At 40.2% G+C, this 12,452-nt stretch overlaps 1 protein-coding gene across 2 annotated transcripts in view; it reads left to right on the top strand.

The window, feature by feature from the left end:
• The window catches only part of rapgef6 (Rap guanine nucleotide exchange factor (GEF) 6), a 166,884-nt gene that overhangs the window by 51,642 nt on the left and 102,790 nt on the right, over positions 1-12,452 (top strand). For both annotated transcript variants that reach the window (XM_051937182.1, XM_051937181.1), the window contains one exon: positions 10,018-10,086. In XM_051937182.1, the coding sequence (XP_051793142.1) occupies positions 10,078-10,086 (9 nt within the window). In that variant the 5' untranslated portion in view covers positions 10,018-10,077. The remainder of the gene's footprint in view (positions 1-10,017; positions 10,087-12,452) is intronic.

The raw sequence follows: 12,452 nt of genomic DNA, 5'->3' as shown, positions 1-12,452 counted from the left end.
GTCAGAGCGGTCAGTGTTAGCCAACCGAGCACTAAAACTGAGAGCAGGAACAGCCGAGGGAACTGAGAAGTAGCATTGTGTGTGTGTGTGTGTGTGTGTGTGTGTTAGACTGTGGTCTGCGGTCTTCTTTCTTTACTGTTAGTCATCATTACCATGGAAACATGGGTGCCAAATGGGCATGAGGCTCTGTTTGGGTTTGATTTTTGAACGAAACACTCTTAAACTTTCTATTGCCTCAAATTATACACTCAGAGATTCACTACACTGTGCAGTATAACATAACTGGTCAGTCTGGAGGTGGAAAGTTTCGTAGATTTACAGAATTCAGAGCAAGCGGACCATTCATTTGTGGCATGTATTGCTGACCATAAAAAATGCTGACATCTCATTCATTTCAGTTGGGCCAGTCTAGCCATTTAGTGTGGATACCAATGCACGTCATCCTGGTCAAAAAAAGGAAGACAAAAAGCTCAACTGTTGCCTCAAATGCTTCCAAATGGTCAATCCAGTGCAGTCAAGCCATGTTCCAGGAGAGCTACTTTGTAAGGCCGTGTTTCTACTGTTTACCTCACACTATTTGATATAAGAGAAAGAATAGAAATTTTCTGGTGATTTAGCTAGAGGAAGATCTGTAGCAAATTAAACCACCAGTGTGCATCAGAAACTGTTAGAAGTTTTTGTGTTCTTTGTAATAGTTTCATCTTGTTGGTGTATTTTAGATGGTAAATGGTCTGTATTTACATAGCGCTTTACTATACCTGCAAGGTACCCAAAGCGCTTTACATGATACATCACATGCACCCATTCACACACTGATGGCGGAAGCTGCCATGCAAGGCGCTAATCACGACCCACCAGGAGCAATTAGGAGTTAGGTGTCTTGCTCAGGGACACCTCGACATGAGCACGACAGGCCGAGGATCGAACCGGCAACACTCTACCCACTGATCCATGCCACCCCCTATTTTAGCAATCATTTCATGCTCCAAGGTTGCTGGTCTCACCACTGGTATAATTATTCTTTTAAAATCCACATGTATATCGATGAGTGTGAGTCTCAACCCAAATTGGCATTTTAATATTTCTATCAGTTTCATTTCCTTTTCGTCTTTAATCAGCATCTTCCGTTATTAGTGCTACCATTTTGCATTCTTGGGCTGATCGCTGTTTTTTCCAGGCTGTAGACACCACCGGGTGTGTGTGTGTGTGTGTGTGTGTCTGTGTGTGCGTCTGTGTGTGTGTGTGTGTGTGTGTGTGTGTGTGTGTGTCTGTCTGTGTGTGTGGGCTAAGCTTCTATGCCGGCTGTCATGGTTTATTGCCCAGGGCACTGCAGCTGTCACTGGACCGGTGCTGAACCTGTTCTCCCTTCTGCCAACAACTTGTTTCTGCAGAAAAAAAGGGGAGAGAAATCATCACCTGCTGAAATCCAGCTCAGGTTCAGTTCTACAGGCAGATTCACATTCCAAGGAAAGATGATTTATTACAATAAAAATGAATTACCCAATGCTGTGAAAAGAACAGGAGATTATTTAAAATATCTGTCAAAGATAAAATGGTGGCAGACATAATTAAATCAGTCTTCTGACATAATGTGCTGATCCCATATTAACAGCTCGTTCTTCAAGAATACAGCTCTTGAGTTGGTTTCCATGATAACACATTTTACCCAGTAAGACAAACTTCTAGTTTTGAATAATCTGGGGCTGACAGTTGGGTGTGTTTTAGCCTGATTGAATGGTCTGCAGACATTTTTCTGTTCTGTAATTGGCTGAAAGCTTAAAAAATGCTGATTCCTGGGATCCTACAGATTAATGTCATCATCGATCGTAGAATAAAGGAAGTCTGAATGTTATGCAGCTATGTGCAGTGCATGTAGCTAAAAGTCATCCTAGTTCAGTCTCGAGTAGCTCTGAAATTATTCCTCAAGTAATTTGATTACTATAATGCATCGAGGCTAAATTCCTTGTCTAGAGGCATCGTTTAATCCACTTCATTCAACACTACATATGCATGATACACGATCGTTATTTCTGTTGCACAGCATGCTCACTTCTGCTTTTAATACTGTACGTGCATGGCAAGCACGAAATGCAAAATGGAGACACCGATTATGCGATTAACCGCTAGAATAATGGATAGAATTACAAGAAAAACACTGAGAGAGCACAGTACTCTGCCAAGGTTACTCAGTCGTATGATTTCCGACGGATAAGTCCCGAAAAGTCTGCAGAGGTGGATTTATAGTAAGATGGCAATCACGTAAGCATCAGCAGGGAGTTTACATAGCGTTCACTTTCTGTCATAGTTACAGTGATGCCATGCCGCTGTCTCACGATACAGAAATCTGCAACAAATCAGTGGATCCAGACTATAAGCCGCATCACTGCCAAAATCTAATCACTTGGTCCTTGTGTCATTTCTGACCTTCTCTGAAAATTTTATCCAAATGCGTTATTCCGTTTTTGAGTAATGTTGCACACAGATGAACAGATGAACGGACGAACATACGGCGATCGTCACATAACTCACCACATTCTTTGGCAGAGTAATAATCGATAGCTGCACCTCAAGTGTTTATTAAGTGTAAGACGGGTTGAAACCGTCAAACTACCTTTTGTTATAGAGATTAGTTATTTCATTTTTACACCCGTAACTACCGGGGGTAACTGCTGTGTAGCTAACTTTACATTATGGCAAAGCTAATGTTAGAGTGAAGAATTTCGAATCAAAAGTCAATATAGCTGACATATCTGAACTAAAAATTCATAAACGTTGTTGATAATGATGGGAAAATACATGTGCAAAAGTTATGTAAACTGTAATATTTGACAGTTATGCTGACTTTCTGTATTTAAGCAGCTGTTTGCTGTTGATTGGACAGTGTTATGTTTCCTAGTGACCGTTACATTTGTACAGTCTCCAGGACATTTCTCCTGTTTAAAATTCTTCTCTTGACATTGATGAAATCCCTGAAAGCTCATCTCTGCTCATCAAAATTTCAAATTTTTCTCCAAGCAAATAATTCCTTTGTGGTTTGCATTTAACTTTTACTTTGCACAGATGTATGAATTTGCAATTTTGAGATTGTCATCAGTGTGCTGCAGTTCCGGGGCAGAAATGATCAGCCATTGACCTGACTGCTCTTTTTGCTTATGGCATGTCTTGTAGCAAGAGAAAACACCATTTTACACCCTGATTTTCATTGGAGGGATCATTAATGGTGCAGCATGGTTCAGTAAATCACGCATTTGAAAACAACTAGTCGTTACTGTGGATCTACAAGGTGCAGCTCAGTGCAGATCTTCAGAGGATTTTTCTATAGGTCTGCAAGAAATTAGATTTTTTTTATGTTTTGCCTCAGCCTCTTCAAGTTTTCTCATTAAGACAGAACCATGTTTTCATGCACAGTTCACAGCATTTATCGTTCCTGCACACACCAGCACTATGTGGGTCAACTTTCTGTACAGAAGTAAACAAACTTGGAGAATAAACTCTGCTCACTGTGGCTTTGTGTTATGGTCAATATGTTAATCAGCGTGTTTGTTTCATGAGTTCATGTAACTCAAAACCCACTTTTATTTTGTCAGACTTAAGTTTGGCCATCGTGTGGTTGTAGAGGTTTGTCTAGTTTCCTCTGTGAGACAGATTCACACCAGCCGACAACAGAGAAGATATCGCATTTCAGTTCAGTCGGGGCAGCAGCATCATTTGATGGGTACACACATGTGCGCTCACAATCTCAGCTACTCATTTACAGTTGACTCAAGTTTGTTGATTCTTCTGTTTTTGTGGAGTGCAATGGGTCATAGAAAGAGGAAAGAAGATTAAAGAAGAAACGCACACACACGTACACCAGACGCACAGCTCTGAAGTTCTCCTTTATCATGCTCCTTTATCAACAGCAAACTCAGTGTCTCCTCTTTGTTTCACTCAACCTGTCTCACCACACACACACACACACACACACACACACACACACACACACACACACACACACACACACACACACACACACACATGCCACAAACATGGCCAAGAAAACACTTTTTAAACTTGTAGGGACCAAAATGAGGTCCCCACAAGTGACATTGTTTTCGGTTTTCCTACAGTTGTGGGGACATTTGGTCCCCACAAGTATAGCCAGCACCTGAAACTGACCACACACACACACACACACACACACACACACACACACACACACACACACACACACACACACACACACACACACACACACACACACACACACAGAGTGAGGATTCTGGCTTGGCAGGCTTTGTGTGGTGCTGACAGGGACCAGGCGTCTCGCCTCAGTGGAGTGTGGAGAGAGCTGTCAGAGTCGGGCTGACCTCCAGGCTCAGGGTTCTGAGAGAACGCCGAGCCCAGCCGACTGCATTCCTCCCTGGGAACACTTGGGTGTCCGTGCTCTGGTGGGAACTGTAGAGTAGATCATGTCTGAATTTCATTTCTCTGATCAGCCAGTTGAGAATATTTAACCTCTAGATATTCACACTGAAAAAAACAGTAAATATACAATGTAATACATCAATATTCTATCCATCCATCCATCCATCCATCCATCCATCCATCCATCCATCCATCCATCCATCCATCCATCCATCCATCCATCCATCCATCCATCCATCCAATATAAGCAGTAACAAAATTGCAAATACTGGAGAAAAAATATTTTAGCAGATTTTAATACAACAAAAACAAGAAAAATCACATAATTTCACAGTAATTTTCCAAAATACTTATTGTTCATGTAGTCATTTTTTTATTTCCTTCTCCTTTTTTACATTTAACAAGTAGATTAATACTTCTTTTTACTGTTATTTTACTTGGCATTAACTGTATTTTAATAAAATAGGGAAAATCTACAAAAGAAAAGGCAATTATTCCAAAAATTACAGTTGAAATAGTTATAAAACGTTGATGTTTTACAGTACAATCTGTGTATTAAAATAGCTTAGATATAACCTCCTCTAGACAGATGGATCTATAAAGCTCCTCTGTGTCACACAATAGCAAGTTGTAGTATTGGAGAAATTCTTGCTTATCTATGACTGCTTATTTTGCTCATGATATGTCTTCTAAAAAAACCAAACAAATGCTCATTAATCATTTATATTACTCGAAGAGATCTTGAAAGAAACATCACACGTTTGCAAATACCTGCATAACCACATACCACTACATTTCTGTGGTTTGGAACAATTTTAAGAATGTGAATCTTGGTTGACCTGCTGTTAAAACCCATGTGTTGGCAGTCATCTATCTCAGTGAAGCGTCATTGACAGACGACGGTGAGCCTCTGGCAGCTGTAGAAATGCTTTCTGCAGCTGATGCTGGCCTCTGACCTCAGACTAGAGAGGCAAGAAAAGGCTGAATTTCCCGAGAGATGGCCAACAAAGTTTACTAGATCCTTCTACAATTGAAAACAATACAATAAACAAGTTAAAGACAGGAATATTGATGAAATCCTTGCTTCATTTGAAGTTTAAAGCTCCGTCCACCCCAAACTTCTGCTCTTCTCTCTGTCAAGGCTATAAAAGGTATTGAAATGGGAAAAATCAATATAAAAGATAATGGCTTTACTGTCCCTGGATTCACCTGACTGGTGCACTTTATGAAACTTTATGAAGTGTCTAATATTTTGTAGGTTTAGTGAATAATTTAGTTTCCTGCAAAAACCCTGATATAATCCTTTTAGCCTTAATTGTGTTGCAAAAAAAAGAAGCAGGAAGGCTGTATCAGCAGAGATCTTTCACCTCGTTCAGGGGAATCTTGGTCCGAACATGTCGACACACAATGTTTCTGAGTGCACGTGGCGGTAAAGTGTCAAATAAATCCACGCACAGCTAATTTGGGCTGAGTGCAGCTACAATAAGAGAGATTTCCAGCCAGAATGTCTTATTCCAATGGCACCTTCCTCCAACTCCAGCGGCTATAGATTTATTCGTCCTTCAGTGTGACACAGCAGAGCTTTGATTTCACATCCTCGTCACAACCCTTTGCTTTTAACATACTGTGGAAAGCCTTCCTGTCAGTCGAAAAACAGCTCATCCGATTCAGAACCATGTGAAAAAGAGGACTTTCATCATAGCTTCTATCATTAGAACACATTATGAAGACAGACTTTCATCTGAGGCTGATGTGGAGTATTGTCTGTGCCGGTGTGAAGCTGTGATTAAGGAAGTGATGAGATGAAAGTTTGCTGCTTCTTCTCTTTTTTTTTTTTGACCCACCGAAAGCAGAGAAAGAAAGGATGAAAGGGAATGCAGAATGAGACGAGGAGTGAAGAGCAAAAGACAGCAAAGCAGAAAATAAACTACTAAAGGCAGTGGACTCGACATAGGAAAAGGAAGGAAAACAGGAAGGAGAAGATGAATAAATTAAAGTGATTGAAGTGAGCAGGAGGTTAAAAGTGGAGGATCAGGGGGCAACAAAAAGAGCTTTAAGGGAAGGAAATATTTAGAAGGGGCATGGTATGGATAAAACAACAGGAATAAGGGGAAGGATGTTGATGTGGGTCGATGGTGAGGTGAAGGGCAAAAAGAGGAGACGAGACAGAGGGAGGAGAGGAAAAAAGCCTGTAAACCAAAGGGATGCGACCGTGTGAGAGACGGTGTGACAACCTAATCAGAGACGAGATGTGAGAGTGAAAGTTGGCTGTCTCCCAGCTCAGCATGCTTCCATGATTAAAACCAGCCGCCCCCCCCCACCTCCTCCTCCTCTTCCTCCTTCGGCCTGTAGCACTGCTGAGTCGCCACTTTCTTCACGCCAAAGGGAACAAGACATGTTTACAGCTCCGATCTGTTCTCAGGGTTCACCGCACACACTGATTGAGCTGTTCAGACGAAGGTGGGGGGGGGGATTTCTCACACACTCAGACATGTACAGGGGAAAACACAGAGACGTGCATAATTTCTGTATGCATGAACACAGGCGCTCACAGTGGGAGGGGTTTTTGTTCTTCAAAGATGTGTCAAGAAATGGCTCAGCATTCAAATACATTTAAAACACTCAGGTGTGACTTTGACATTTGGCACATCCTTCTTTCTCTTGACGTAGTCCCAGACTAGGACACAAAAACACCAACCATTGCCTTTTACTTGCTTCCAAAATGCCAAAGTTTGCAGCTTTGATTCATCCTATGTGATAAAATAATTAAACGTATTGGTAAATATTTGCTAGTGTTGAATATCTTCTGATTTTGGTCCGTTAATTTGTCAAAACAAATCGAAATTCTGCACATATTTCCTCACTGACCGACTGCTATGGTGGTCTTTGAATTTTATATTATTTCTTCACTTGACTTCAGATTTTGTAGCGCTTTTCCCCAAAACCCTGCCTCTCTCAAATAGCTCCATTTGGGTATAAATCTGCTCCTCTCGTGCACAGAACAGTTTGTCTCCACTCAGATGTTCTGTTGCTGGCACGGATGTCCTGTGCTTCAGTTTGAGTGAATCTCCTCCAGCTCAGACTGCTTCTGATTGCTTGTGAAACGTCGGCTCTTAGATTTGTGCTTTTGCTCCCAGGCTTTTGTAAAACAAGCCTGTCAAAAGCTCCCAACCAAGAATTTCAGGTATGATGTTGACCAGGGAAATCGTTGCTTGCCTGTTTTGTTTCTTCATCCAAATGAAGGACCTCAGGGACCCCTTCAAGTACCCTCTGTACAGTAGGACAGGAGAAAAAAAGAAGGGTAATTTAAAGCAAAACTCCAGAAATCACAGACTTTCACTTTTAAATTCTAATGAAAATAATTGCCACCCCACTCAAGGTTTTCTTTCTGGTCAGTTTGAGTTCTCACATTTCTGAAAGTTACATCAGCTGCACTTCAGCTGTAAACGGCTTTGAAAATATTGCAACGTTAAAGCCAAATATTGTTTTTATGTAGTTTTTTTTGTGTTTTTTTTAAACCGTCACACCAGTTACCCTCAGAGTGAGCTAAGACGTCATCTCCATGTGACGGGAAAAGAAAAGACTCGCCCACATGGTCTCACCGCAACATCAGCTGCTCTCCTCCTGCTCATCAGTGGACGTAATAACCCGTCTGTGAGGCCTCCAGATAGATTTGTGTTGTTCCAAAACTGTTTGCTGGTAACACAGTGCTTGTATTCTGTTGATGGCCAGTCAGATAGTTCTTTTGCATGTGGCAACTCAAAATTTAGGACTTCATTGTGTAAATAGAACGTAGCGTTCAGGCATTCAGGCATTTCCTTATTTGACAGAAGTCCAGGCGTTTTTCCTGTTATGTCTCCCCATTTGATCAACAAAACTGTCCATAATGCCTGAGTAAAAAGTGGTAAATCGAATTGAATTGGTCATTTAATGCCAATTCTAATCCTGTGGTGAAAGCCTCTGCTGCCCAAAGTCCTTCTGTGGAGGAAAACTCTTGGTTTGACGCAAACATTCCCTCTATATTATATTATCATACGTCATTGTTACATGTTGTGCTAAAAGGTCCCAGCAAATCCGTCAAAGGATTTAGATTTTATACTGACCGAAATTGGTTTAACACTGATTGTGTTTTTGCTCTTGTGTTGGGAACCATGAAGGCTTTTTGACCTACATTCTCATTTCTTTCACCATAAATCGCTGATATGAAACTTTACCGCTTTAATACCAATAAAACCGTCTATCGGATACTTTTTGGTGTCTGGTGAAAGCTTACATGTCCTCTTCTAACTGGAACTGATGGATTGTGTGTTTATAAAGATAACAGTGTGTTAAATCACTAAAAGCTGCTTTAAAAATTAAACTCCGCCCTCTCAAGGGCACCTTAGAAATACATTTACAACCGTTGTGAAAAATAAAGCTGCTTTAATACCAAATTTCGTCTTTTAGTACGTTATTTTCCAAATAAATTTTTATAGGAGGTGTTGCTGTTAACATACTTCAGCTGAAACCGAACTTGAGTTTTCAGTTATCATATGGTGTTTTCACCCAGATTTGTAAAACTCAGTGTTTATTTATGACTAATTGCCACAAAGAAATATAGATATCAGTTTCGACAGGTTTGTAAAGCTGCTTGTATTCACGCCTAATTCTGGAATATGAATCTCAATCACTGAACAACATTTATAACTCATGGAAATTACACACTGCTGCAGCTATTTATATGTGAAACTCTGCAGGCATATAGCCGTGATTCTTATTTAACATCACTGATTATCAATGATTTATTTCAGAGCTCGTACTGAAACAGACATTACAAAGTGCTTCACCGTGCAGAACAAAGTGAAAACAGCTTTCACATGGAGGCGATGAGTTGAAAAAGAATAATAGAATTCATCATGGATAAATAGTTAAAAATTAGGTGCATTCATGTGTTTGATTTAAATTTTTTTAACATATAACACACGAAAATAATATCAAAATCAGGAGAATATGCAAAAATGTAAACTAAAATGCCATCGCTCTGTAAATATTTCACTGTCCACTTCATGTTGCCTTCAGTTGTCGGTTGTAAACTTGGAGTACATCTGATCTGAAGTATGTGTGAGCTGAACATTCTTCTTTTAAAGTTTTCATCAGAACCACTTTTTATGGTGTGTATATATTAGATTTATTGCCTGTGTGTGCCCCTCAAACGTCTAATGCTCTAGTGAATTTATATAAATCAGAGAAGAACACCAGTTTGCTTTTGTACGGTTGTCTAAATCATGTTAAAAAAAACATGAAAGTCTTTCCCAAATTCTTACATTTTTAAAGCTTCCAGTATACAGATATTGTTTTAGGATTCTTCACTCTAAACAGATGTTTCTTCTCCTTTAGTTAAATCTGTCTGCATTGTGTTTACATCCTCACTATCTTTCACTCTTTGGCCGTCCTAATGATTTGGATGATTATTATTGTAATTCGTTGCCTGATAATGTGGATGTTCATCTGTGGGTGGGCGAATGTGACTGAATGCATCCGTCTCTGCTGTCACTGTGTGTCTCCTCTCTGCCTTGGGTTTATTCCTGTTTTAACACTTACTTTGTGTGTCTGCGTGTGCTCTGTCCACAGTTTTGGCAAGCAGCTGGGGGCAGACGAGGCTGTGAATGCATCACTTTGGAGCCATCGGAAATGATTGTGGTGAGTAGAGATGCTGCCTGTCTCTCAGAATTACGCTCTGTACGTCTTTGTCTCTCACCCAGGCACCTCCCTTTTATCCTCCCATCACTGGCCTTTGATATTATTCCTGCTTTTCCTGTGTGTATTTGATGTCTGCTTCACCTTGTTTTCCTCTGTACTCTTCTCCCTTTCTTTCATCTCGCTTTCTTTTCGTCTATCCCCATCTCTGTTCTTCCTCTCTGCACCCTCCCCTCTCTTTCTCTATGCATATTGCATAGAGAAAGAGAGGGTTACCATTTACCTTCGACATAAAAGTTATGGATTTTAGCTCCATGCAACTTGGAATTGAAAGTATAATACACAGTACATTTATATAATGTATTGTAAGTAGAATAAACACATTTTTTTCATGTAAAGTACATTTGAAAGGTGACAGTTCTGTTGTGTAATCCTGGCATCAGATTTTCTTTCCGAATGTAAAGAGTAACCGTGCAAAAACCTGGTTAAAAATAGTAAAGAGGAGGTTCCTCCATGCTATATGAGGGGATCATGCAAAGCCGGACACCACTGAGCTGGAGAAGATGCAATATTATTTAAATGTGAGAACAATGGTGCACATTTCCAGTCTCTGCTGAAGGCATTCATAGTGTTGTACCCCGTTTTGTACATGAACTGTGCTGCAAAATAGTCCAAAAGCTTCATGGCTCATACCTAGTTCGCTTTTTCACCTCATCACAGCCGGTCTGTTGTGGCTTGAAGTCGGTAGAAAGTAATAAAACAGATGGACTCCACCTGATGTAACTTCTGATGGATGCTTGCAAAAGGGATTTCTGAAGTTAATAGAAAGTTAACGGACAGTTGTGCTGCTTTGTACTATCGAAAAACGTTGTTGAAGAAGGAATGGTAGTCTTATATTCAGGTCACTACACATTGTCTCAGATTTATAGCAGCAATTTATTCTGTAAAATCAAAACATGTATTTTGTTGTGGCAGAGCCGAACTTCAAGACCCAGCCTTAATCTACTGGTAGCTTCTTTGTAAAAGGATCCTGAAACAAACACTTTATTTATTTCTCAAATTTATTATATTACTAGTAGCTTTTACTGTAGTTTTCACCAGCCAGAACATAAAGCTCAAACCGAGTTCATGACCATGTTTTGCATACGAGAAGTGCTGTGTGTTTCTGTTTGCCTCCACAAGGTTGCAGTGCTCACAAATCTGTGTCTCCCTCATCGTTTCCTCTCTGAAAGTCCTTCCTGCTCTGCTGTCTTCGTTCTCCTCAGTCTCTGAGTCAGAGGGACTAGCAGGATCAGATGGGATGAGACAGGATCAGCTCTCAAGTTTTACACACTAAAAAGCGGCAGGTAGCACCAGTTCCACTGATGCTTTTGTGAATAGGAAATAAAGGAAACACCTTGAACACTTCTGACCTTGTGCTTAAACAGTGAGGTCAAAAAACTGGCATATTTTGAGAAGTTTTTTCAGCAGGTTTTTTCAGGAAACACTCATAAGATTTCTGTCGCTATGACTGAACATAATTACACAACTGTCATTACTGTAGCGCGTGGAAAAGTAACAAAACCTTATCATCTGTAGACAGACTGTCACTCTGTTACTAAAAACTGAAGTGAGATTTTCATGGAAATGAACATCACTTTTCTTCCTAATCACAGTAGTTCTATTTAATGGTGCAGGCAGAAGAAAACCCCCTGGTTTACAGGAATCACGCTTCCACTAAAGCTGACAGAAATAAAATCAGTATCTCTCACTTTAAAAGCTTTTTAAACAGTCAAAGATTTTAAGCACAAAGCTGAGATTTTGGAAATATGCTTTTACACCATAGTACGAGAGCAACATGTTCTGGTTTTATTTGACACATTTCTTCGCAATGGAAACTCTGAGAAGTTACAGTTCCTGACAAAGAAATCCTCTGCCACTCTCAACTGCCATTTAACACTGGTGTTTTCCACATCAGTTAGATACATCTTGGTGGGCTGGTAAGTGAGAGAACCAGGCAACACGCTTCACTCTGTTTCCAGTATTTGTGCTAAGCTAAGTCAGCCAGCACATAAAAATGATAGAGAGTGATGTTAAGCTTTCCATTTAACTCTCTGCAACACAACAAAAGCACATTTCCAAAAATATGTGACAATCCTTCAATATTTGCATGAGCCATGCTATTAAAAATGATTACTTCTGATGATTCTCATTCATATGTTCTACAGAAATGCATCCAATTGGACGCTGTGTTTGTTTGTGTGCAGTCCTTGTTGACTTTAAAGAAAGGAAGGAAGGAAGAAGGGAAGGAAGGGGTGTGTGGTGAGTTACCAGTTAGATAATGGGGCGTTAGTAGCCTACAGGTAAAAGAAGGAATGTTCAGAGCAGAA

The sequence above is a fragment of the Acanthochromis polyacanthus genome, chromosome 17 (genome assembly GCF_021347895.1).
Source record: "Acanthochromis polyacanthus isolate Apoly-LR-REF ecotype Palm Island chromosome 17, KAUST_Apoly_ChrSc, whole genome shotgun sequence".
Taxonomy (NCBI): domain Eukaryota; kingdom Metazoa; phylum Chordata; class Actinopteri; family Pomacentridae; genus Acanthochromis; species Acanthochromis polyacanthus.
The sequence above is the reverse complement of the archived record's forward strand: the minus strand, read 5'-3'. Positions and strand labels throughout refer to the sequence as shown.